At 39.6% G+C, this 27,198-nt stretch overlaps 1 protein-coding gene across 4 annotated transcripts; it reads left to right on the forward strand.

The window, feature by feature from the left end:
• The first annotated feature begins 103 nt into the window (after positions 1-103).
• On the forward strand, positions 104-26,616 carry CNR1 (cannabinoid receptor 1). 4 transcript variants are annotated; one of them, XM_050949302.1, is made up of 3 exons: positions 104-122; positions 14,839-14,896; positions 20,724-26,616. In XM_050949302.1, exon 3 carries the CDS (start codon positions 20,787-20,789, stop codon positions 22,206-22,208), a length of 1,422 nt encoding a protein of 473 aa, XP_050805259.1. In that variant the 5' UTR covers positions 104-122; positions 14,839-14,896; positions 20,724-20,786; the 3' UTR covers positions 22,209-26,616. The 4 variants fall into 4 exon arrangements, with proteins under 4 accessions (XP_050805259.1, XP_050805257.1, XP_050805258.1 ...); XM_050949300.1 differs by lacking the exon at positions 104-122 and adding an exon at positions 1,724-1,831; XM_050949301.1 differs by lacking the exons at positions 104-122; positions 14,839-14,896 and adding an exon at positions 1,724-1,831.
• The last annotated feature ends 582 nt before the right edge of the window (positions 26,617-27,198 follow it).

Consider the following 27,198-nt stretch of genomic DNA (forward strand, 5'->3'; position numbering starts at 1 on the left):
CTTCCTCGGTGGGTTTTGCAGTCACATAACAGAAGGCGGAGGAGGGCTGGGTGACCTGGCTTTGGCGGACGCCATTCCGGTCCGGACCAAGCGAGAACAGCTTGCGGAGACGTGGCCAGCCGGTGAGCTTGTACGTGTGTGAGTTACACTGGGTGCCGGGCAGTGCCCCGCTGAATCGGGGGCAGAAAGGGCAGCAGCAACATTGCAGGGCAAGTGGCAACACTTCTCCCTTTCCTCTGTGGGGAAGGAGAGAGCTGCTGCCCCCTGGGGGTTGGGAAAGGCGTTATTCCCACCCCCAGCCCTGGCTGGCAGTGGGTCCAGACCATGCCTTTCTGTCCCCCCCCAGCTGCTGGCACTCCGCAGAAGACAACAGCAAGACGATGATGATAATAATCATTAATAATTTAAAGCCCATAACGGGATGAATGGGGAAGGTTGCGTGCAAAGGCAGGGGAGACGTTGCTAGGTTGCTGGAAAGGAGCAGAAGGCGGCGGGGCAGGGAGAGAGTCTTGCCCAGGACACGGTCTCTTCAGGAGAGGGGAAGTGGGGACAAGGTTGTCCTTGGAAACGGAAATCTTAATCATCTCCCCCATCTAACGCTTTCATACCCAGGGCAGCGCAACTTCCCCCTTGCCCTCCCAGCATCTCAGTGCACAGAGCAGCCCAGCCTCCCCAGCACCCCAATGCACAGAACAGACCCCCTCCCTCTCCTCCCCCAGCACCCCAAATGCACAGAACAGACCCCCTCCCTCTCCTCCCCCAGCACCCCAAATGCACAGAACAGACCCTCTCCCTCTCCTCCCCCAGCACCCCAAATGCACAGAACAGACCCCCTCCCACTCCTCCCCCAGCACCCCAAATGCACAGAACAGACCCCCTCCCTCTCCTCCCCCAGCACCCCAAATGCACAGAACAGACCCCCCTCCCTCTCCTCCCCCAGCACTCCAATGCACAGAACAGCTCCCCCCTAAACCTCCACGTACAGAACAGCCTCACCTTCCACTTTCTCCTCGAACACCCCGATGCACATAACAGTCCCCGTTCCCCCTCCTGTCCCATGCACAGAACAGTCCCCCCCTTCCCCAGCCCCCCAATGCACAGAGCAGCCCCCGTTCCCCCTCCTCCCCCTGCACCCTCATGCACAGAACAGCCTCATCTTTCCTCCAGCAACCCCCTGCACAGAGCACTCCCCGGTCACCCGCTTCCCTCCAGCGTCCCCAATGCACGGAGCAGCCTCCCCCCTCCAGCCCCGCTTCCCCAGGGCGTCGACCATCCCTCCCTGCCTCCCCAGGCGCGTGAATGAAGTTTGCTGCTGTGCTTTGCCCCCTTCCCTGCTAGTTACTGTTGCCGTGTCTCTGCCGCTGCCAGGGCCAGGACAAAGGCACATTAACACGTGATGGGGACGGAGCTTCATAAATGGGACCCGAGAGAAAGAGGGGGGCGCGAGGAGCCAGGCTGGAAGGAGAGGCGCGGACACACACACAGCCGGGGCCTGGCGCGCGGCGGCAGCGGAGGAGAGGGGGCGGCTTCCTCCCAGCCAGGGGCAGGAGCAGCACATGGCGAGCAGCGCCCGGCGCGCTGCCTGAGCCTGCCTGCCCTCCTTCCCCAGCTCCCCGCGCCACCTCCCCCCTCTCCCTGGCGCCCCTGGCCCGGCCCGGGCGGGGCGGGGCGGCCCGCGTGCTCCCCGCTGGGGGGTGGGCGGGTGGCTGTAGTAAGCGTGGGAGCGCGTCTCAGTCCCGCGGAGGAGCCGCCGCGCCGCTTGGCAAGAGCACGAGGCAGGCGAGAAGGAGCAGCGCCCCGGAGCAGGAGCCGAGCCGGGGCGATGTGAAGGGTAAGGAAGAGCGGAAGGGGCGCTCAGCACGGAACTAGCCGTCCCCTCCCGAGTGTGTGTCTGGGAGGGCAGCCCTGGAAGCGCATCTCCGTGGGGGGGGGGAGATACCGGCTACTACCCTAAGGTCAATGGCAGATCAACTTCTTTGCGGTGCTGGTCAAGGGGCTGTGTGCCTCCCAGGGTCGCTGGTCAGTTCCTCTAGTATTTTAGGGCTCAGGTATCTGTCTATTACGAATAGCTTTCTGACCCTCTGTGTGTGTGTGTGTATGTGTGTGTCTATCCAAATAGCTTGCTGACCCTCTGTGTGTGTGTGTGTATGTGTGTGTCTATCAAAATAGCTTGCTGACCCTCTGTGTGTGGCTGGCTGTGTGTGTGTCTATCACAAATAGCTTGCTGACCCTCTGTGTGTGTGTGCGTCTGTCACAAATAGCTTGCTGACCCTCTGTGTGTCTGTGTGTGTGTCTATTACAAATAGCTTGCTGACCCTCTCTGTCCCTGTTCTACAAACCCCTCTGAATAGGTGTGTATCTATCACAAATAGCTTACTGACCCTCTATCTTTTTCTATCTCTGTGCACCTCCTACTAACACACTTAAGTAATACATGTAATCATCTGTATAATATACTATGGATTATTTGTTAAGCGCATTCTTGGTGCTGTACAGAATACAGTGGAAGATGCTGTCCGTGTCCCAAGGAGTTTACAATCATATTACAAAGGGACACACGCATCCTGTTGAAAAAAATTTCTCCTCATCAAATGTAGAGGAATGCATTAGAACCCTCTTCAAACAATACCTGTTAAACCAATAAACTTTCTTTGCAGTAGCTTGTAAATTACAGTAGTAATGTCCCTTATTAGCAGAACAAATTATGTGCCTTGAACAAAACAGGAATATTAAAATGCAGGAGACTGTCCCAATAAATTGCAATTTAATTAAATAATTATTAGAGACAGTCCTCCCTGCACACCAAAACAATGACCTTTACTTATTTTTAGTGTATTTTCATGAATTTGAGGTTTAAATGGTAACACTGTGAATCTGTGTGTTCTGTATGTATGTAATGCTTGTTTTACTGTGTGTACATACATGAATAGCATGTCGGTAAAATGAGTATGTTACTGAAAGTTACATGCTTCTTAAAAGGCTACCAAAAGTCTTTTGAGTATTGTAGTTTATTTTCTTTACACATGTATATTAATCATGGTCTTTTGTCTGTTTTGAATGATGCTCAGTAATTTCCTCATGGCTGTCTGTCTTGTATTTCTGTTTTTCACACGATCTCAGCAATCTAACTTAAGATTGATAAAGACAGTTTGTTATAGAACATTTACTGAATGGAAAATTTTGTCTCAGTTTCATTACTTCCCTTAATAGATGTGTATTGAATAGAAAGGACAAATCCAGTTCCTGACAAGAAGGAGCCCTGTAGGTGCTAAGGACTTGTGGTCTTATGGTTAATATAGCTCTGTTCTTCTGTAATTCTGAAGCTCTCAGAGAAATCAACCTCTTAGGTTCCCACAGGACTTTATCTGACATTGAGGATTTCTTCTCTAATCCTAACTCACTGATAATTTACAGTGGATAACATTCTTATTGATTTTTTTTCTATACTTCTCCCTCCACCTCCCCCCCGCCAAAATAAGATAACCCTCTGCTATTGAGATTTTAACTGAAATAAAAGTCAACTTGTAACTGAGTATGCAAAGATGTTCAGCGAGGATGTCACTAAACCTTGAGTATTGAATATTATTTGAATATTCAGTATTGCTGGGTTTTTTAAAACCTAAGAACTGGGAAAAAAAAGAAAAAACCCAATCAGGTGTTTTTAAACTTCTTGCGTGTATCATAATAAACCTTCAGATTTACAATTACAAGTAGCCAACTGGGTTTGTTGTAAATGGACATTATTTTGTTTCAAAGATATCAGCTAATCTACATTGGGGAGACCCCTGGATGAGGTATGTATTAAGTCTTTGATAGGAGAAAAGGTTTCACTGTGATACTTTGTTTTAAGATTAGTAAAATGGTGTTAGAAGGCGAAATCTATAGCTTTTCCCATTTTCCTAAAATTATGATGAGTGTTATCTCCTGTATGAAAGGAGATTACATGAACATATTACACAGCTTTGATGATAGGTAGTATATTTCAGAAGAGTTAGGGAAATGTATGACAGTGAACTAGAGCTGAAAAATTCTTCTTTTTAGGTATTTCTATGCTTTAAGATATAATTATTTGTTTAGAGGGGTTTTTTTTAAAGTCTTATATGTAGGGTGGTGGATTTTTATCCTTTTAGTTGTATCCTTTATTTTCAGTTTTATTGTTCACCATTTCCTAAAGGAACATGTTGTTCTCTGTGTAGTGGTGATACTAATATTCCCATCTAGCAAACTTAGGTGCAGGACCAGAGTGGTGTTTTTGGTATTTAATAATGTTAAAGTACTCAAACTGTTAAAACGATAACAATTAGTTGAGAGCAGTTAATTATTCTTTGCAGATTACACTTAATAACTGCTTGCCATAGGTTTTCCCGTTCCTTCTCAAGAAAGAAAAAGGCTCATTGATTGTGTTGGAGGTGTTTATTAAGCAGAAAGAGTTTATTAAATTAACTGTAAAAGAAATGTATGAAACACCTTTAAATAGCTTAAAAAGATGAATGTTTAATTTTTTATTTGCTTCAGGCTGAAATTAATTTTGTAGCCACCACCAAAAACAGGTACCTCATTGCTTTATTATATATTATTCTTTGGAATAAAAGGCAGAACAATTTGAATAAAAACATTTTAAAATGGAATTGACAAAAACAAGTATATTACTGGGGATTGTAGCAGGGATTACTTGCTGAGGGGGTGGGGGGAAGGGAAGTTGGCTAGGTAAAGAGAGATTATTTCCTGTGCATTTATCTCATCAACTAACCAGCAACATCTCAAAAACATGAAATTAAAAATACTTTACATCATGCTATGGAATCAGGATTTTATTAGTAAGAGAGTAAGCTGGTTGAAGCTTTTGATCTTAGCCGTTGTTCTTTAGTTAATTATGTTGGCTCAGTTGCATAAAGGACACCATTAAGAGCTTTCATGCCTTACTAAAAGGATGGCATGTCTCAACCAATGTAAGTCTATCTTTCTGTTTCAGTGTTCACAATTTTCTAATTTGGCTATTGAAATTTTAAGGATGAAATAGTTTTGTTTTTTTAATTATTTCCTTCTTTTATCCTTTTGACTATAAGGTAGACTTAATGACAAATGCTTGTAAACTATAATAGAACTGAAAATGTCAGTGCTGAAAGGTTTATATTCTAGGGACTGAGCACTCAGTTGCTTTTCCTCTTATTGAATAGAGCTGTGTGATAATATTCAAAAGCAAGTGGAAACCAAACCAATCTTTATATTCTCTGAATACAACCTGAGAATTTTACAAATTTCTCTTCATTCCTGTCTCTATAGGTCTTTTTCATCCACTCGCTGCCACTCATTTCACAAATTTCTTGTAGAAAAAGTTAGGTTTAGTTTTGTATATTTAGAAAGAGATTAATGTATTTTTAAATACAAACTTTGTGACCTTTCTCTGGCAATTCAGTCAGAGGTTTCTATGTATCTGCAGAATTCATTTTTGTCCTCAGTGGTTTCTTTTCATTTCTTTGTGCATGATTATATTGGCTTTATCTGATTCTCCTCATGAAGCAGTACATGTCTATAAAGATGTTTTGCTGCAGCTTCCCAAATAGTTCAGACTATCTGAAATGATGAATGTCATACAAAATCGTTTATCAATCATCTACATGAAAACTTGGATATTTTCCTTTCTATGCCAGAGAATTTGTACAGTTTGCTGCTGATTTAAAATGTGTACTTGCAAGTGACCCTAAACCTGGTATTTGGCCAAGTTCAAAGCAGCTGTGCAGCTGGACACAGAAGACAGAAAGCTGAGGGAAATAGATAGACCCTTTTAATCATAACAAGGCTGCTCTTGTTTTCCTATTGATAGTAGAAATGCATGCCAGGCCCTTGTACTCAAAAGCAATCGTGCAAATGTGCAAGAATAGGCAGCAATAGCGTTATGTTATTAATATAAAGTTAAGACGTTAGGATTTAGTAGGGTCGAACCCTCTATCTTGTTAAAATGTTCATAGACTGGCACTGTACTGATGTAAAAGGTGCAGATAGGTTCTGGGTGGAAGTCCTTATCTCAAGAATAGTAATTCTATCTTACTGGAAATGAGTGTGTTTGTAACTGATCACAGAAGCCAGGTTGGAGCTGTCTATGGAATGGTTAGAATTACTTATAAAACAGTTTCTTGTTGAGAGAACTTCTGAAGTTGCCTTTGATGAACATAAAAATAGTTCAATTAGCAACATGAGGTTGGACAACATTTGATCATGTTTGGTGTATTATGCAAGGGCTTTATGAATATCCAACCCTTGGGCCCAATCCTTCTCCCATTGTAGGCTTTTCTGATCAAATTAGCCAGATTCATATTGCAGATAAAATAACTAATTCACTATTGAATTCCTATTCAATTTAACCCTATTTACCCTCAACTATACTATTTAATACAATATAGTGTATTTAGGTTTATGTTGAGCTGTTAACATAACTAGACATACAGATTTAAGGCTTTGTCCTAATTGTACAGATCAGGGCTAAATTTTATTAGATATTGCCTGATCCAGTATAAGCTTTATCTCTGGCAATCATGTATTTATTCTTTCTGAGAAAATCATGTTTACCCACTAAAAAGTGATGAACAGAAGCAGTTGATTAGGGAATACTATAAAATCTATTTCAGATCCAGCTGGTGTAATTTTCACACCTGCATTTTAGGAAACCCTTTCAACATTTTTGTTTGTTTATTTTTGTTTTTTATTTCTCTTTGTGAATATCTGAATGTGCTTGCTATAATTAGGAGTCTTTATTTTTAGCCACCTCTGTCTCCTTAACAGTGCAGACTGCATCTGTGCTTGGAAAATTATGTAAAATGGGTTTGGAGTTCTAAAATAAATACATTGACAGGATCTCAATGGATAGTCTGACTTTAGATTTTTGCTTTTCCCCCTACAAAGGCTGTGTAAGGGATATATTAAAACAATGTCCAACAGATATTTCACATATAGTAGCTCTGCCATGTATTATGCATATAGTTATTATTCTTTAATTTGTCTGCTAATGTTTAGCATCAGGAATTTGGATTTATTGATGCTAAACACCATTGCAACACTTTTAAGACTTTGCATTTCTCCAAAGAGATTTAATACTGTATTTTAAACTTTAAAACTGAGAAATGAATTTTGTCTTTTTTTTTAAATATTTCTGCAAATGAAATATTATACTGGTTGGATGTATTTCTGCTTTTTGTTCTGATATAGCAGATATCAGAATCTACTATAATTCTTATCTCTGTTAAGAAAAGTATCTGCATATTTCAAAGACATGCACCATTGCCAAGCAATCTGGTGTAGTGGTTTAACATTCTGGCAAATAATTTCACAAGTTTCTTGTGTATAGAAGGCCAGTATATCAGCATATTATAATCTGAATGCAAATATGAAGAATTATCTGATCTATTTCAATTTTATAAAACTCGATAGAGGTCTAAAATCCAAAGAATGTTTTCCATTTTTTAATTGGAGTACATCTTGAAGAGAGTTCTGGAGTGAGATATCAAATTAACTAAAAACCTTGCTATCGTAAATTCTGAGCATTCCACTATATGATGGGCTAACAATAATTTCACCGAGAAGTGGACTCCTGAAAACTAAAGTAGATGAATATTGCATGGTTGGTTCCTCTTTTGACCCTCTTTGCACTGGCCTTTCGTTATCACCAGTATACCCCTTTCCTTTCCACATTCTGTTTATTATATCCCCTGCATTGATCATTCTGTAGTTACATTTGAGACGCTTCTCTTTCTTCTCAGCCTCAGTGCTTCCATTTTCTCAAACACTTTTCTGTTCCTTTCCAGTGAGCAATTATCTGTTAAGAAACCACCTGTTCTTTTGCTCCCCACCATTCCCCAATCACACACGTCCTTCTTCTATAGTTGTTCCTACATAACCACCACTGTCAATATTTACTTTGCATCTGGCACTTTACTTAAAATCTGCTGCTGTCCACTTCCGTATTATTTAATTGTATATTGTTGTTTTCAGATGGGGGGAAAAAAGAGTCATGGGCCCAGCTCCAGTTTCTTAAAATCTCCTTAGAGATTGACTTTTTCCTACCATTCTGTTTCTAACCTTCACTTTCTCAGCAAAGTACAGTAAATTTCCTCCCTCCCTTCAATCCTGTTTACCTCCGCAATATCCATGACCTTTTTTATTCTGAATTTTGCTATGACATGGAAACAGCCCTCCTCTGAGCAGTTAATTATTTCTTCTTTTCTGTTAATTAAGGTTTTTCCTTAACTTCACACTGTGGACCGTTCCATCCTTTCATAGATCACCTCCAATGTTATCCAGTAGTCTCTGGTTCCCTCTTCATGATTCTGCACCTTCAAATCAACCTGCTCTTTCTCTCTGTACTTGGTGATCATCCCTTTCTGTGCCAAGCCGTTCTCTGTGCTGTCCCACATAATTCCGTGCTCCGCCTCAGCTCTTTTCTGTCTACTTTCTCCCTTGTGGTCATCTTGTTCCAACTTGTAGCTTTTACATTGAGTGACACTCAACTGTGCAAAGCAGCTGCATCTTTCAGTATTATAGCTGGTTGAAAAATGCAAGAAAAAATACTTTTTCATCATTTTTTGGTTGCTGAAATTTTGAATTTCTGAATTTTTTTTGACCAGCCAAGTTCGTCAAAAAACAGCAAAAATCTTCCGAGAAAATTTTTGTCGAAACATCAAAAAGTCAAAAAATGATGACTAGCATTCTTCAACACCTTCAATGAGTTGTCTTTCGACTTTCTCTGCCTTCAGTAGGCAAAGGGAGTTTCCGACTTCTCAGCTTTCTTCAGCTAAAAGTCTCAAAGACAGAAGTGCTTCTTTTGGCAAAGGGGAACATCTCTAAATAGAGTTATATCTTCCCTATTGACCCAGATCTCCCACTTCCCTCCACTGTCCACAACCTTGGCATCATTCTTGTTTCTGAACTCTCCTTCTCCTCCCACATCTCCTGTGTCTGTAAATGTGCTTATCACCGCCTCAGCAATATTTCCTATGCATGCTACTGTCTCAACTCCACCTCTGCTAAATCCTTAATCAAAATGTCTAGCACACTATTGGCACCATACAGCTAGGATATAGTAATATTCACCTTTTTATTGAAATGTTGTTCTTGATGGCTTTCCTAAGTACTAGCTCTCTGGACTCTGGCATATATACAGAATGCTGCTGCCCAATTGCTCACATGCACAAAAAAGCATCATCACATCAGGCTATCCTGTAACAGCTCAGATGGCTTTATATTAATTGTTAGGCTATAGTTCAACCCCCCCCCTTGCCTTTAAAACCCTCTTGGACTTGCTTCAAACGAACTCATAGAAAACACGAAGAGAAAAGGTCTCTCTGCCCCTCTTTTCACCTAGCAGTAGCTTCTTCTCACCCTTCACACAATCTACAATGCAAGGGGTATGGGGAATAAATAGGAAAAACTAGAAGTATTAGTACATAAGCTAAATAAGACTTGTGCAATAAATCTCATGACTGGAATATTGGTATGGAAGTGTATAGCTTGTTCCGAAAAGACAGGCAGGGAAAAAAGGGAAGAGGTATTGCAGACCTGTTGAAAGCCTCTGGGAAAGGATAAAAGGAGAAAAAACAGGGGCAACACCATGGTAGAAGTCTACTATAGACCACCAAATCAGGAGGAGGAGATAAATGAGGCATTTCTGGAACAAATACCAGAAATATCCAAAATACAAGACCTGGTAGTAATGGGGGCATTAACTACCCAGACATCAGAAGTAATACAGCAAAACACAAAATGTCCATTAAATTCTTGGAATGTATTGGGGACAGCTTTTTGTTTCAGAAAGCAGAGGAAGGGGGACAACCATTTTATACTTGATTCTGACTAACATGGTGGAATTGGTTGTAAATGTGAAGGTAGAAGGTCATTTGAATGTAAGTGATCATGAAATGATAGATTTCATGATTCTACAGAAATGAAGGAGTGAAAGCAGCAGATTAAGGACAGTGGACTTCAAAAGAGCAGACTTTAACAAACTCAGAGGACTGGCAGGTAAAATCCCATGAGAAGAAAAATCTAAGAGCAAAAAGTTCAGGAGAGCTGTCTGTTTCTCAAAAAGACAGTATTAAAGGCACAACTATCCTGATGCAAAAGAGAGATAGGAAAAATAGTAAGAGATCTCTGTGGCTCCATCAGGAGCATTTTACTGACCTGAAAATCAGAAGGGAATCCTACAGAAAATGGAAACATGGACAAATGGTTAAGGATGAGTACAAAAGAATAGCTCAAGCATGTAGGAACAAAATCAGAAAGGCTAAGGCACAAAACAAATTACAGCTAGCAGGATACAGAAGGCAATAAGAGAGGTTCTATAGAGGAGCCAGAGATAGACACGGGATTACTTAGTAGAAAAAGAGAACTAATAATGGATGACATCAAGAATGCTGAGGTCAGTCTTCTCTAAAAAAGTTAATACGGCTTTTGACACAGTCCCAAATTGCATTCTCATAAGCAAACTAGGGAAACGTGGTCTATATTAAATTACTTTAAGGTAGGTGCATAACTGGTTGAAAGACTGAATTCAAAGAGTAGTCATCAATGGTTCAATGTCAAACTGTGATGATGTATCTAGTGAAGTGCCGCAGGGGTCTGTCCTGAGTCTGGTACCATTCAATATTTTCTTTTAATGACTTGGATAATGGAATGAATGGTGTACTTATTAAAATTTATGGATAACACCAAGCTGGGAGGGGTTGCAAGCATTTTGGAGGACAGGATTCAAATTCAAAATGACTTTAATATAAATGAGAACTTTTCTGAAATTAACAAGATGACATTCAATAAAGACAAGTGCAAAGTACTACACTTAGGAATGAAAAATCAAATACAAAATGGAAAATAACTGATAAAAAGGATCTGGAGGCTACAGTGGATCACAAATTTGAATATGTGATATAGTTGTGAAAGACTAATATCATGTTAATAGGAGTATCGTATGTAAGACATGGGAGGTAATTGTCCTGGTCTGCTCGACATTGGTGAAGTTTCAACTGTAGTACCATGTCCAGTTCTGAGCACTACACTTTACAAAAGGTGTGGACAAATTGGGGAGAATCTAGAGGGGAGCAATGAAAATGATAAAAGGCTTAGAAAACCTGACCTGTGAGAATGATTAAAAAAACTGAGCATGTTTAGTCTTGAGAAAAGATGGCTGAGAGTGGACCTGATAACAAGTCTTCAAATAGGTTAAGGGCAGTTATAAAGAGTACCATGATCAATTTTTCTCCCTGTCCATTGAAGGTAGCAGAAGTAGTAATTGGCTTAATCTGCAGCAAGAAAGATTTAGGTTAGATCAGGGGTAGGCAACCTATGGCACACGTGCCAAAGGTGGCACATGAGCTGATTTTCAGCAGCACTCACACTGCCCAGGTCCTGGCCACCGGTTTGGGGGGCTCTGCGTTTTAATTTAATTTTAAGTGAAGCTTCTTAAACATCTTAAAAACCTTATTTACTTTACAGACAACAATAATTTAGTTATATTATAGAAAGAGACCTTCTAAAAACATTAAAATGTATTATTGGCACACGAAACCTTAAATTAGAGTGAATAAATGAAGACTCGGCACATCACTTCTGAAAGGTTGCTGACCCCTGGGTTAGATATTAGAAAAAACTTTCTAACTATAATGATAGTTAAGTTCTGGAATATGCTTCCAAGGGATGTATTGGAATCTCTGGTTTGGAGGTTTTAAGAGTAGGTTAGGGAGGGTCTAGTTATACTTGGTCCTGCCTCAGAGCACAGGGGCTGAACTAGATGATTGCTCAAGGTCCCTTCCAGCCCTACATTTCTATGACTGTATGAATCTTACAGCTATTGGTATATGAGCCTTTTTCTGGGCAGCTCCTGTTGTCAGGTAGAGCCATCCGATGCCCCCACCAAATCTTCCCATCCGCGCTGCCCCCCCCATCAACCATTTACCAATTTTCAAATCTCGGAAGAGAACCTATGTTTTTCTTCCCTGCTATTTCCCTCTTCCTTTGGTTTCACTTTTTATTCCCACTTGAGCAATGTATTAACTCTGCAAAGCTTTTTGCACTAGAGTCTGCACGAAAAAGAGTACCCAAAACAGTGAGATTAGAGCACATACCCCTTACATTGATTGCAGAACAGTTTCTAGTATAAACTTATGTATTCGCTTGGTCATAACCCTTCCAAAACATCCACCTTTTTGGCTGAAAATGTCCATTTATAATCACTGTCCAAACAAGGTTTTCTTTTCTCCCTAGAATATTTAGACTCATAGACTCATATTTAAGGTCAGAAGGAATCATTATGGTCATCTAGTCTGACCTCATGCACAATGCAGGCCACAGAATCTCACCCACCCACTCCTGTAACAAACCCCTAACCTATGTCTGAGTTACTGAAGTCCTCAAATCATGGTTTAAAGACTTCAAGGTGCAGAGAATCCTCCGGCAAGTGACCCATGCCCCACGCTGCAGAGGAAAGCGAAGAACCTCCAGGGCCTCTGCCAATCTGCCCTGGAGGAAAATTCCTTCCCGACCCCAAATATGGCGATCAGTTAAACCCTGAGCATGTGGGCAAGACTCACCAGCCAGCACCCAGGAAAGAATTCTCTGTAGTAACTCAATCTCCCTTCAGTTGTTCTGGAGTTTGGTGAGGGTGGAGAAGGAATATGCTACCAGTTAAAATCTAACCACACTATTTTTTTATCCATGGCTAAAGCTAAAATGGCTGAAGTTTGGAAGCTGGCATAGGCACAGAGGCTTTTCCTGGATTGGAAAAAATCCCTGGAGGTTGATTTTTAAAAGTTATGAGCATTTGAAAATTTTGCTGTGAGCCCGGGCAATAGATGTTTTGTTATGTTTGTTGGTGCATATTTAGTCTCAGATCCTGCAATGGGCTCTGTGTAGGTGAATCTTTGTATCTATGTATTCACCCTGTTGACTTCAGTTGGGCTCAGAATGGGCACAGCTACTATCATTAAGTGCACATTAGTTGAAATTAGTTTGCAGAATTTAATTATGAAAAACTATATCAAACCAGTTTTCTTATGTTGTTCTTTGCCAAAACTACTCTGAGCTGGTATCACCTTAACAGAGTTTATCCTGAATCCAGATCAATCTTCTCCAACTGCTGCTCTTAATCTGAACCCTCCTCGGTCCTGCCAGTTGCTTTATTGTCTCCCAAAACGTTATTTTATTTTTTTTAAAAACTGCTTAACAATGACACGTGAAAGATTTTAAAATGTTGAGCTTGTGCCATATTTTTTTAATATATATTCTAGCAGCTGATGTCCTGTCCTGTCACATGGGTGTAATTCATAAAGCCATGGGTAAAAGAGCCAAAACTGGGGGTTCTTGTTTGCAAGCACTGTGTTGTAGTGAACCATGTTGCTGTTTGTGCACAGAGCTGTGCTGGAGGCATGACCACCTCTTTGTTACCTCATGTAGCCCTTATTCCCACCTTCTCTGATTAACTGTCACATTCCAACCACCACAGAACCTTTGAACTCCAACAGTCCATCTGGTTCTCACAGGGCCAGTGGCGACTGAACCTGGTGATATTTCTAAACAAAAAGAGCTCTTAGCCACCTGTTTCCATCGCCTGACACTAACGCAACAAACATTCTAGGCTTCAGAGTGACACAGTCTGGTGTCAGTTCTGGTTGATTTGTGCAGGTTTCAAATGAGGGGCTATGTGTGACTGTGGTTATAGTGTGTGTGTGTGTGTGTGTGTGTGTGTGTGTGTGTGTGTGTGTGTGTGTGTGTGTGTGTGTGTGTGTGTGCGCGCGCGCGTGCTGTTTGTGGTGGTGTGTGGGGGATTTGAAGAACTGTGATTGTTGGGCCAAGTAATCCACCATCTGCCTCATACAACCAATGAAAGTGTTGCATGCAGATTGGCAGTAGAGTAATGGTAGTGATGGGTTGAGTTACCTCTGATATCACAATGGTTTAGGTTTCTTGGTGTGGCATAGATACCTGCCTTGCTGTCACTTGGGTTAATTCGTAAAGTCAAAATGGCTGAGAACTTAAAACTTGGATGGTAGCAGACCATGAATCCCTGTGATGGTTGAACCTAGTGATATTCTGAACAAAAATGTCTCGGCCATGGTTGGAATTGTTTCCATTGCTTCACACTCTATGCACATTCTAGGCTTCAGAGTGACATTCCTAGAATCTTATATAGATAAAGGAGGCCGGAAAGGTGTTTTTTTTGTTTTTTGTTTTTTTTCAGAGCCAGTCTCTGTAACCATACTTTCCCATCACTGTTACCCTCATCCTCCCTCACCCAACTCTCTCTGCTTGTTTGTGATGCCAGCATGTTGTATCTTCTATTAATTTAGATTGTAAACTCTTTGGGCCATGGTACAGCACCCAGAACAATAAGACCCTGATCCTGATGGGGCCTCTGAGCAATAATTAATAATAATAATAATAAATAATAATAATAAAACAAGCAATCACTTAGCACTGGTTTCTGACCAGTTTACACCCAACATAAAACTTGCATCACTAAATTATATCAAAATTGAATTTAGTCTGGTGACTTCCATAAACATCATACTTATGTCAGACCTGATTTTTGGCCCACTCTTATTTGTTGAGAGCACTTACTATTATCTTTAATGATCTTTCATCTGAAGTCCTCACACAGGCAAAATTTCCACTGAATTCAATGGGAGTTTTCCTCAGTAGCTAGTGTCTGTACACTTAAAATGTTGTTTAAATCAAAAAAAGTTAAATAAACAGTGTTCAAGATGTAAAAACATTTTCACATTCTTTTGCAACAAGCTTTTTGCATCACTTCACTGAGACTCAGTCTCACTTCTCATGTTCTGTGTTTGCTTTTTTAAGACTTGGAAACCTCGTTCTGGTCTAGGTGGCTGTACTGTTCACCACCGTTTATAATAAGGTAATTATTAAACTAAATGTTAATTGTATAAGCCTGTTCTAATTCTTTTAGGCTATCATTTACTATAGTAGAGCTTATTTAGCTAACATTTTTTATTACCTATTCATGATGGTCAATTATTATTATTGTTGTTATTACTATTATTTCTACTGGGGTACGATCCATGGAACCAGTCAAGGTTGTAATCCCATTCTGCTTGGCATTGTACAAAAACATAGGATACAATTCCTAACCCAAAGAGCTTACAACCTAAGACGGTGAGCAACATATGAAGACTCGGGGAGAGGATTACGATCCAAACATATGATTTTATATATGGTACATATTTCAGTGCATTTAAAAAAATATATTTCAACTATTCAAGCTGCCCTTTGACCAGTTCTTATTTATCTGTAAATCTCATGGAAGAACTGTGTAAAATGAAATCCAAATATTTTACAAAATGGAAATTAGTGAATCATGATTATTATCATTGTATTATTTTAGTATTGTTTGTTTTGACTGCTTGTTCTCAGTATATCTGCAGTTTTTAGCAGCACTGTCATATTAATTTTTTTTAGGAAGAATTTTACTATTTATTTTATTAGGTTATTAAAATTGCTCTGTCAATCATTTTGCCTTGAAGAAAAATTCAGCTTTTGTAGATAATGGCAATAATTGTAATAACCTGCCTACTGCAAAAAAAAAAAAATAGAGAATTGTTATTCATATTATTGTAGTATTCTTGTGCCCTGAGTAAATGAGCTTTGCATGGGGGACCTACACAAGGTTTAGGAGAGAGTTGATCCTCCTGTAATCCAAACATAAATTTAAGCAGGCTTTCCATGATCACTACTGCATACGGCTTCTGGATTCTGGTAACATCTATGTAACGCTTAAGAGGCTTTACATAACTATGCAATGGAGAGCAGAGGCAGAATTTGCCCGGTTGGCTGTAATTATTTCAACTGTTTAAGGTTCACTCCTACAAAGTGCCAAGTGCCCACAACTCTCAGTGGAAGGTGTGGATGGTTAGTACCTTACAGGGCCCTAATAATGCAAACTGGAAGGATAATTGATAAACTGAAGTCAAACCAAGTCATGTCATTGACAGACTAGCTGGCCAACATGTCTTTAAAAACTACTCTAGCTAATGGATGACACTTTGTACATTTTCTGTGGTAGTGGGAATCAAAAAGCCACAGGCTTGTGGAAAACTTCTTATGTGGAAGAAGTGATATGGCCTAAAGTAGTGTGCATTTGGTTTGTTTGTTGGTTTTTTGGTGGCGAGGAGGCTAAGATAAAAGGGAAGAGTATTGACTTTGTTCTTTAGCTGGAGATTTTAATCTATTAACTTTTGTCTGTAGTTAGAATTCACTATTTACCGTAAACTAATTCATGTAGTTATGTAATTGCACTAAAATTTTGAGGGTTGGCACCAGCAGTGCCTCTAATTCACCTTTAATCAATTTTTTCATTCTTTTTAAGCCATTTTTAAAAGCCAGCCTACAGAGCTCATTTCAGGTGCCAGACTAAGAGCTTTAGAGACTGAAGTCCTCTAGCCTCAGAACATGTACAGACAGCAGAGGCAGTCGCAATGCAAAGTCCTAATGGCTGCATTAATATGTCTCCACACTATACTGGAGGGACACTCCTGGGATGAAAGATTTTGGACACTATTGCCAACAAGAGGAGAAGTGTGTTGGTGATTTTCATAATGTGGACTCTTGTCCACCAGGAAATGGCAGTGGAACCCACCCATTTATTTCTGTTATCAGATGATCACTATTGATCTGGGCTGGATTTAAACAAATTGCTTAGAAGAGGTTGGCTAAATAGTTCATTTCCAGTCCCCTAAGATATCCAGCTGCCATTGGCACTTCCACATGTCACCAATCTCTCCATTTGTACAATAATAGTGCTAAACTGTTTCTAGATAGAACATTTGAGAGCTGAAATCTCACAATACGACATGCACATCTTACCAAGTGAGTCCATGAATGAAGGCCTGCCTTTGTGAAATATGGGACCAGATTCTCAGCTGATATAAATCAATGTAGCTCCTTTGACTTTAGAGGAGCTATGCTGGTTTATACCAGCTGAGGATCTGGCCCACAGTCGTCTGCTAACTCTGCAGCCATAAACTCTGATTTCTGTTTTCACTAGCTGGAAGTGAGGAAGTTTGCTAATTGGTTAAATATATATCCATGCTATAGTTTATACAGAGACAACATATTACCTATATTAAAACAAGCTAAACCCCAGTAAAATACAGTTCAGTGTCACTTGAATGGCTGTTTTACTGCAACTTTAATAAAAATCAACTGCTACTTTAATAGGTGCATCCACACATACTGCCAGAGATTTCCAATTATGATACTCCCAGCAGCAAACAAAAACAAAATTAATGTCAGCTGTATCCCCAAAAGCCTAAACTATATTACTAATGCACTTTCAAAGAAAACTCCTATGCAAAGACAATAAGGTGCAAATCACTATAATAATCTAAATGTAGAAATACAGAAAAACATCATTGAAATGCAGAGTAGGATTTGCCTCTCATGCTTCCATTAACCATCTTGTTAGCTTAGTGTCTGCATACATAGTGGTATTGTAACATACGCCTTCTAAAACCTTAAATGTGCAGACACAAATTCATGTGTTTCATTTGTATTTTAAACAAAGGTAGGATTTGAACCAGGGCATGTACTTTATTCTGAGAAAATACATACTTAATGTGACTCTAGCAGAAACTATCTCCTTCCCAATAATTTGTCTTTCTAGTAGATGTACTCAGTTGCATAACAATTTGCAGTCTTGACTCAGATACGATCTTCTTGACATTGAGTTATAGCTTTAATGATTAAAACAGCTGTCGTTCCTATGGCAGAAGTAAATTCTAAGACAATTGAATATTTAAATACTACCATCATCTTTATATGTGTATAGAGTTAATTGATTTTTTTTGTAGTTTGAAATTAATGAAGTGTTTTTCACATACTGTTATAAACTGTTAGAAAGTTGTCCAATTCACCTTAGAGTTGACAGAAAAATCATTGTTATAATATATACAATCTATAAAATCTACTATAAACATTTCTAAAGTACCTTCTGGATGAAAGGTGCATTAAATGTAAGATTTTTTTATAATTCATTTTCAATATGTTCTTCAGGAAAGTTGTCTTTCATCACCATTCAGACAGTAAGAATTAAATTACCTAATCCATTTTAAGACTGCCTGTCTGTTTTATAATGAAGCTTTTGTTGCTTTGCCCAGTTATGAACCCTATACACAATGAGAAAACTCTCACAGCCATTCTGTTACATATTAGACTCTCCGGTTATTACATATACTTTGTCACCATTTTTACAACACTGATGTTGCAGTGTCCTCTGGAGGTATAGCTTTATATCTTACCTTTAACGCTAGCTATCTAGGGGCTTTATCCAAAATGCATTGAAGTCAGTGGGAAAGCCTCTGATGGACATCAGTGGATTTTGGACAAGAGCTTAGGTGCTCAGATACCAAAGCATAAGTGCAGTATCAATATCTAGCTAGATAGATGATCTCTGCTTCTTTTTGGAAATACCAATGATAACCTCCATTTTGAAATGTTTCTGTTGTCATCAGAGAGGAAACTAATACTTTTTACTATATATATTTTTTTATATTCAGTAATACTGAGCAGATATATTTTCTTATAAATGTGGAACTCCCCTCTTTACCCCAAGGATTGAGGCAGTCAGGTTCTCTGGATTTTGCCAGCCAATCCCTTTGTGTGCTCTCTAACATTTATAACCAGCTATACGAACTGATCAGGTGAAGTCAGTATGTGGTTGTATGCAATACTAGTACTGTATATATTTGCTCATAAGCTGGTTCGTTTATAAGCAAACCTCCCCCCCCCAGATGGATAAGTAAAAATGGAAAAATTTTGTGACCTGTTCATAAACCGACCCTATAATTCAGGGGTCAGCAAACTTTGGCTCCCGGGCCATGAGGATAAGCCGCTGGTGGGCGGAGATGGTTTGTTTACCTCGAGTGTCCCCAGGCATGGAGGTAAACCTAAGTAAACAAAATGTCCCAGTGTGCCAGCTCCTTACCCTGATGGACTAGGACAAAAACTGGTGGGGAAATTTTTGGGGAGGAGGAGCTGGGGGTCAAGGAGTAACCCCTGTGACCACCCCCCACATGACCTCACCCCTAGCACGGAACCCCTACACTCTCTACATCTCATCCCTTCCCACCTTATCTGGGGAGGATGTCTCTGGCCTGGCCGGAGCTGCTCCGGCAGGCTGGACAGCGCGGCTGCAACCTGCTCCGGCAGGCCAGACTGGGTGGTGCAGCTACAGCATGTTCCAGCAGGCTGGGCCGTGTGCTCCAGCATCTGGGGGATGAGGCCAAGCAGCACGGCTGCAGCCTGCCAGCCCCGGAGCTGCTGCTGCTTCAGAGGCTGGGGGCAGAGCTGTGTGGCCAGAAGTGGAGAGACTTTGGTCCAACCTCTTCCCTTCTGGCTGTGCTGCCTCTCCTTGCTCCCTCTGTTGGTGGGAGGGGTTGTGTCCCACCTCTCCCTCACTATGCCTGTTCATAAGCCGATGCCCTTCTCTGGTGCTTCCGAAATTTTTAGTAAAAAAAGGCTTATGAACAAGTATATACAGTAATTTTGCTGGTGACCCCATCAGTTTCTCCAGAGTTTAAGCTTCCATTTTAACACACACAAAACAAAACAATTTTCTAGCACTTATAGTTGCTGATATAACCTTCTGAATGTCTGATTAAGGCTTAATAAAAACAGAAACAATGGGCCTCCTCACTTGCACTATGACCCTTTTACACCATTCTGGCAATATAAAGTGGCTTTAAGGTATATATTTAAGGTCCTTTTATACTGTCAGAGTAGTGTAAAGAGGCCTTAGTGCAAGTGAGAATCAGGCCTAGTAGGTTTAGGGCAAAAATGAACTGCCCCTATTCATCTCTATGGGGTGTTAACTCTGAAGTTTTATTGATCCAAATTAAAATGTCAATATTGACTATTTCACTACTGTTTATTTTATCAGAAACATTCTGGGATTGCGGGCACAGCTTGAGTAGAATACCACCACTTTTCCCTTGCATTCTGCTATACCAATTTCCTGGGTGCACTTAACAGAAGTAATTAACAGAATAATGATGCTCATTATCCTCCAAATGCATATAAAACAATTTAATAATTAATTTTCAATAATTATTATATATCCAGTATCCTGGTACTAGGCCTTTGATATGTTGCTCAGATTACTGCAACACAGAGCTTGACACACATACAGTAATATGGACAGGGTGAAGAGTGAAACCTATGTTTGTATATCAATCTCTGTTGATAAGCTCCTTCATTGTTCTTTCCTTGCAGTTAAATTTACAACACCCTCAATACCTTTCAAAATAAAGACAATGATTGTTCAATTTAAAGTAATCTTTGCACTGACAATTGTTTCTAAGTGGAAAAAGTCAGAAAATGTTGTTCCACAAGGTTCTTCGAAATCAGACATCTCAGTTCAATTCTAGGATAATTGTAATATCTTTCTGGTGGAACTGCTCAGAAAATTTTGATGAAAAATGAAAACAATTTTCTATGCAATATCTTTCCCCATTTTCCAGCTTCTTTCTTGTGTGTAGCCATTTAATGTATTTCAGATGTTTTGCTTCTAAATAATTGATCAGCTCTTCTGACTATAGCAGGTGACAAAGTCTAGACCTATTGTTCAGTGCAAGGAAAGTGAATTGTTATTTGACATGACTGAGCTAAGTTGTTTGTAAACTTTATTTCCCCATTTATCTTAATTGTTTGATCTTTTTCCCCCTTCTCAGGATTTCCTCACGTGTATTTTTTCCCAAGTCTCTTTGAATCCTACGTAATACAAGACTGGGGTTATGAAGTCAATCCTAGATGGCCTCGCAGACACAACTTTCCGAACAATTACAACAGATCTTCTTAACATGGGTTCCAACAATATCCAGTACGAAGATATTAAAAGTGACATGGCCTCAAAACTAGGATACTACCCACAGAAATTCCCATTATCTTCCTTCAGGGGTGATCCATTCCAAGAAAAAATGACTGCAGGAGATGATCCCCTATTAAGTATCATTCCATCGGATCAGATCAATATTACAGATTTTTACAACAAGTCCCTATCCACTTTCAAGGATAATGAGGAGAATCTACAGTGTGGGGAGAACTTCATGGATATGGAGTGCTTTATGATTCTAAACCCCACCCAGCAGCTGGCCATTGCAGTGCTGTCCCTTACCCTGGGCACCTTCACCGTTCTGGAGAACCTTCTAGTGCTGTGTGTTATCCTGCACTCTCGAAGCCTACGGTGCAGGCCCTCCTATCATTTCATTGGCAGCTTGGCAGTGGCTGACCTCCTGGGCAGTGTAATTTTCGTCTACAGTTTTGTTGATTTCCATGTTTTCCATCGGAAAGACAGTCCTAATGTGTTTCTGTTCAAGTTGGGTGGAGTTACAGCCTCATTCACTGCCTCAGTAGGCAGCCTTTTCCTTACTGCAATAGACAGGTACATATCTATACACAGGCCACTAGCTTACAAAAGAATTGTTACCAGACCAAAGGCTGTCGTAGCATTCTGTGTGATGTGGACCATAGCTATCGTAATAGCTGTTCTTCCTCTGCTCGGCTGGAACTGCAAAAAACTCAATTCTGTTTGTTCAGACATCTTCCCTCTCATTGATGAGACCTATCTAATGTTCTGGATTGGGGTCACCACTGTACTTCTGCTGTTTATTGTGTATGCCTATATGTACATATTATGGAAAGCTCATAGTCATGCTGTTAGAATGATTCAGCGTGGCACTCAAAAAAGCATAATAATTCATACCACAGAGGATGGTAAAGTACATATTACTAGACCTGATCAAACTCGTATGGACATCAGGTTAGCCAAAACCTTGGTCCTTATTCTGGTGGTTTTAATCATATGCTGGGGCCCTCTACTTGCAATTATGGTGTATGATGTCTTTGGGAAAATGAACAAGCTCATCAAGACTGTCTTTGCATTCTGTAGCATGCTCTGTTTGATGAATTCAACAGTGAATCCCATCATCTATGCTCTAAGAAGCAAGGACTTGAGACACGCTTTCCGGAGCATGTTTCCAACCTGTGAAGGGACTACACAGCCTCTTGATAACAGTATGGAATCTGACTGCCAGCACAAAAATGCTAACAATGCAGGTAATGTTCACAGGGCAGCTGAAAGCTGTATTAAGAGCACAGTTAAGATCGCCAAAGTGACCATGTCTGTTTCCACAGACACAACTGCAGAGGCATTGTAAATCAAAGCCCTCTCAACATTGTGAGAATAGAAGTTAGTTTAAAACAAAAAATACATGACCTAAAGCTTTTGTTCCCTCACCTGTAACATTTTTAAGTTTGTCATAATAAGCTATACGATTGTTTTAAGAATCATTGCCATCAGCCAGTCCTCCGAGTTTAACAATTAGGGATTCAAACTGCTTTTAAAAAAGAAACGTTTTCAATTAAAAAAAGTGCTCATTGAATAATAAAGTATAAAACTCTGGCAGAACGTACAGAAATGTCAAACTAGCAACAATTCCTTCAGAAGTTACTGGGGATGGAGTGGAGGGGAATCTGAAAACTTGTGAAACCTAATTGAAAACTAAAACATCATAAAGCCATGTCATCAAATAAGAGCCTTGTAATCATAATATTCATTCCATTGTAAAATGTATTAAAGGTCTATAAGTCATAGAAGTTTTCATTTCTTTCCAAAAAGCGGCAGTACTGAGTTTTAGAGGTTCTGTAAAATGTGTTGTCCTGTGAAATGTATACTGTTCTATTACTTGTTACTGATATTTGTCTAACTAAACCAAGTGATAATGTAAACTTGTGTGGAAATAATGTGAAATATGTGTTATGTAAACCCCATTGAAAATACCTTCTGTATTTGAAGAACTCCTATGAGCTATTTGGGAAATTTTACATGTTTAGTAGGCTTCTGTGGATTTAGAGGAAAGGCATTGTATTTCTTCAACTAAAATTATTTGACATTTGAAATCCCCATTAATTTTAACTTTCATCTGTGTACAAGAATAACAGCAACAAGGGAATATAGACTAGCACTGCACAGAAAGGAATGCACTGGTTCAGACTTTTAAATACCACTGTGTTTATACATAAGGACATTTATTGTCTTACGGACTATGCCTTTCTGGTGGGCATTATGTAAATATGAACAGTAAAAAGAAAAGGTACTGGATACTGGCTTCTTTAATTGGCAACTGCTAGCACTGGACTTCTGAAAACAGCGTATGTCAGATTCAGTGTATAACGTTATCACTGTGGCGTTGATATATACTTGAACTGTGCTGCATTCCTATATCCCAGGATTAAACAGATTTAAAGCCTGAGATGCCAAACTCCAGTCTTCACTAAACAAGGAGCAAGTATTGTCGAAATTAGACATTTTTTATGTTTGAGCGTGTATATAAATAAGTGTGTGTCTCTCGCGTGTGTGTGTGTGTGCTCTCACGCGTGTACGTATACTAAGAAAACATGGGTCACAGTAGTATTACTAGGATAGGAAACTGTGACCAAATGTAAACTATTTCCTGTTGCACTCTTTGCACATGAATTCTGTTCCTAAAAATGAGTTCTTCCAGCTGATGAACATACTAATTGTAAGATTCAGAACATACTTGTAGATCCACACTGAGAGACTTATCCATGTATTAGAGAAACTAACCTTTGTTTTTTGCCTTGTTCTAAAGTAAAACTAAATCAGGAGGAAAGGGCAGGAGGCAAACTATGCCGTGAACAAAAATAGACAACAGAAAATCAGTATTTACAGCGTTAAAAAAAATTGAGAATGTTGGAGCAAAGACTTTTTTTTCCTCAAAAAAGTCCTTGAGTATTAAATCTATGTTTGCTTGAAATCAGGTGTCTCACTGTAAAAACAGGTATCAGTGGTAGTAGAAACCTGAAGCCATCATAATTAAGGCAAAAAGAGTTTTTAGATCCAAAGGTGCAATTCCATTTTATAATGGAATTTTTTTAAACCTTGGATTTTGTTAGTAAAGAATGTAATTAAATCACCTTCCTGACATGGATATTTTCTAAATCTCATTCTAAATAAGAGCCATTGAACCTTATTCTCCACTGCCTGGTACATTAGGTTATATTCTGTCCCCTGCTCTGGCTGCTTTATGCTAAAGCAGCTACAAAGCCAAGCTAGCCAGCTAGCTACCCAAGGATTTCCCCAAGACAGGGGAATCCCTCAGTGGCATAGGGCTTGTATAGCCAACTCTACACCATCTGTTCATGCTCTATGGGGAGTGGCTTAGGGAAAGGAAGCATGGCTGGATCACTGATGATCCGTGGCTGCCAGAATGACCTCTTGGGCAATGTGGTAGCTGCTCACAAGTCAGAGCAGCCAGTAGCACCAAACACCAGACAGCCCCAGGATTGTGGGGGAAGCAAAGGAGTGTCATATTGTCATCTTTGCTCCCCACCCTATCTAGAGTACTGTGCTGAGCAGAACTTGACTGGAGCTGAGGATCTAGCTCCATGTTTAGTCATTTACATCTGTGCTATCTGAGTGTAAATCAGAGCAGTTACATTTTACTGCTACTGTGCACTGGTGTAAATGACTCCACAAGATACAAAGCAGTGAAGATTCAGGTCCATTGCCTAAAGACTATTCATAGCACGGTGCTTTGTAAGAGCCCAGTCCTGCAATGTTCTGAGTAATTCCTGACAGGTACTGAGTTCCTGCCACTCATGATAACCTGGGTGGGAGGGCAGAGTGCCTAGAACCCTACGAGGAGGTACACTGTACCTTGTAAGAGTAGGCCCATGGGATGAGTTAAGGATGAGGTTTCTCAGAGTATTGCTCTACTGCTGGTGAAATCTAACAATGAAAGAGCTTTCTTTCCTTTCCAAATATACATTGTTTTTCATGCAGCAGTCTGGGAGGAAAGAACACAGTGTCAAATGAAAAGATATTTTAAGAGCCATTTTTTGAAACTGTCTTCTTGTGAATTCAATGCAAATTTTATAGGATTTTTGTTGTTGTGGATTCAAGTTCTAAATTTTATGTGATAAATCATGGGACAATGGGGCTGTCTTGGCACTAAACTTGGTGCTTATTGATACAAGAAATTGCATCCTGTGAAATATTCATATATCAAGATCTTCATTTACATATGAGTTTTTTGAACGGTTTGTGGATTATATTTCATCTTAACATCATTTCTCAACTGAGGTGGCAAAAAAGTCCCTACAAAATGTAAAGTAAATAATTATATTTAATTAGAAAATCAGTTCCTGTTCCTAGATTAGCTGTACTTAAACTTCTGCTTGAGGTAATCCTATTTTGCAATTGCCCACCTTCCTTTGGTGATGGCACAACTAACCTAAATAGCATTCCACAACCACCCCCCACTCTCATAAAATGAATAACTCTGTCGTTGCAGTTCAGTGTATTTATCAACTTTAAGTGTAGTATATCTATAAAAGAGACCATATGTATCATGTGCAAAGTTAGATTCTCAACAATCTAATTGTATATTTGTATAATATTGTATCTCCTCGATGCTGTGCAATCACTGTCAACATTTTTTTGCACTGGCCTTCTGATGAAAATGTTAAGATGCCTATTGTAAGATAAGCAGAACATTTTACCTGCTGTTATTGGGCTGAATGTATGTAAATAAAGTCATCTGTACAAGCAGTGGCCTAAAAAGTCTGTAATTTTAGGATAGGACAATTATTGAAGTTGCTGTGACATCTGAAAAGCTACCTATGAATAAACTCTTTACAGGACCTCTTGGGATGCAATGTCATAGAGAAAGGAAAGTCTTTCTTTGTGACAATATGACATAGAGAAATTGGATTACCAGAGCTTTTATTTCCAGTGTTTCAAAGTGGAGAACATAACTCTTTATTGTCTGTAAATCTAACATTATTACTTCCTCTTAGAAGAATATTGTATTGTTAGATGTTTGTTTGAGCTGGTAACATCCTTGCAACTGCTGCAATATCTTTCTGTTAGCAACCTGTATGATATTTTGTACACAAGTACTGGTAAGATTGTCATTAACAGTAGCTTCGACCATTTAACTACCTATAGCAGAATAGTATTTCTGTAACATTTCCAATGTATTACTACCATGCCATATTTTATTTCTATAATGTAAGTAAACTGTTATTTATTCAAAGAGACAGTATTCCATTATGTTTGTTTTCCAAAAGTCAAAGTTACTGAGTGTATTCCAGAAGATGCCACTTCATCCCACAATCGGGGGCTGTAGATTTTATTTATAAGGGTTTTCCCTTGTCAAATGTGTTAACAACTGGTTATATACAACAGTTATCAAGCTTCATGGGTCTTCATTGTATTTGCGTTTCGTTGAGGGTAGAGATATATACTGTTATGGAGACAAATGTGTGATGACATGGATAAGACTGAATCCCTTATGTCATTTATATAGCCAAATTTTTCCCTTCCTCGAACTGCAAACGCATAACTAAGGAACCTGGAATGCCAATATTCAGAAGGCTCTCTCAAAGTGGAGTTTTTCTGGAAAGTTTCAGGGAAATCAGATACAGCATTTCCAAGAGTTATTTAAAATCTAAGTATCAGAGGGGTAGCCATGTTAGTCTGGATCTGTAAAAGCAGCAAAGAATCCTGTGGCACCTTATAGACTAACAGACGTTTTGGAGCATGAGCTTTCGTGGGTGAATACCCACTTCGTCAAATGCATGTCGACATGCATCTGACGAAGTGGGTATTCACCCACGAAAGCTCATGCTCCAAAACGTCTGTTAGTCTATAAGGTGCCACAGGATTCTTTGCTCCTTTAAAATCTTAAGGAAATTCTTAGACAATAAAATTTGTTAAGATGAAGTTAAGGATGAAAATTAACTTTGATACCAACACAAAACTTTTGAAATTTCACCAGCAATATCTTATGCCTGAGGCAGACTTTTTCTGAAAAGTATGTTGCAAATCAGATGACGGCTTTGTATTTTCAAATTAATTTTCCTGTTTTCTTTTGAGTGTAACTTTGACTTAGAATTTCTAGCCTTACTAATGTTTGTTTTTTTCTGAAAAGAATGATTTTATTTTAAGGATTCTCCCCTCCCCCCCCCCCAAGTATTTAGTTGCCAGCCAAACTCCAGCACAAGGAAGTTATGAAATACTGCACTATTAGTTTTAATTTTTTGCCTCTGTCAGAAGCATATGTATGCATGAAGATGTAATCATATTAAGAAAGAAACTGTACCATACAATAAAGATAAATA

This window comes from Gopherus flavomarginatus, chromosome 4 (assembly GCF_025201925.1).
Source record: "Gopherus flavomarginatus isolate rGopFla2 chromosome 4, rGopFla2.mat.asm, whole genome shotgun sequence".
NCBI classification, from domain to species: Eukaryota; Metazoa; Chordata; order Testudines; family Testudinidae; genus Gopherus; species Gopherus flavomarginatus.

Excerpts from the sequence above, each read along its gene's own strand:
- CNR1 (XM_050949302.1), top strand. The coding sequence starts at position 20,787 with ATGAAGTCAATCCTAGATGGCCTCGCAGACACAACTTTCCGAACAATT.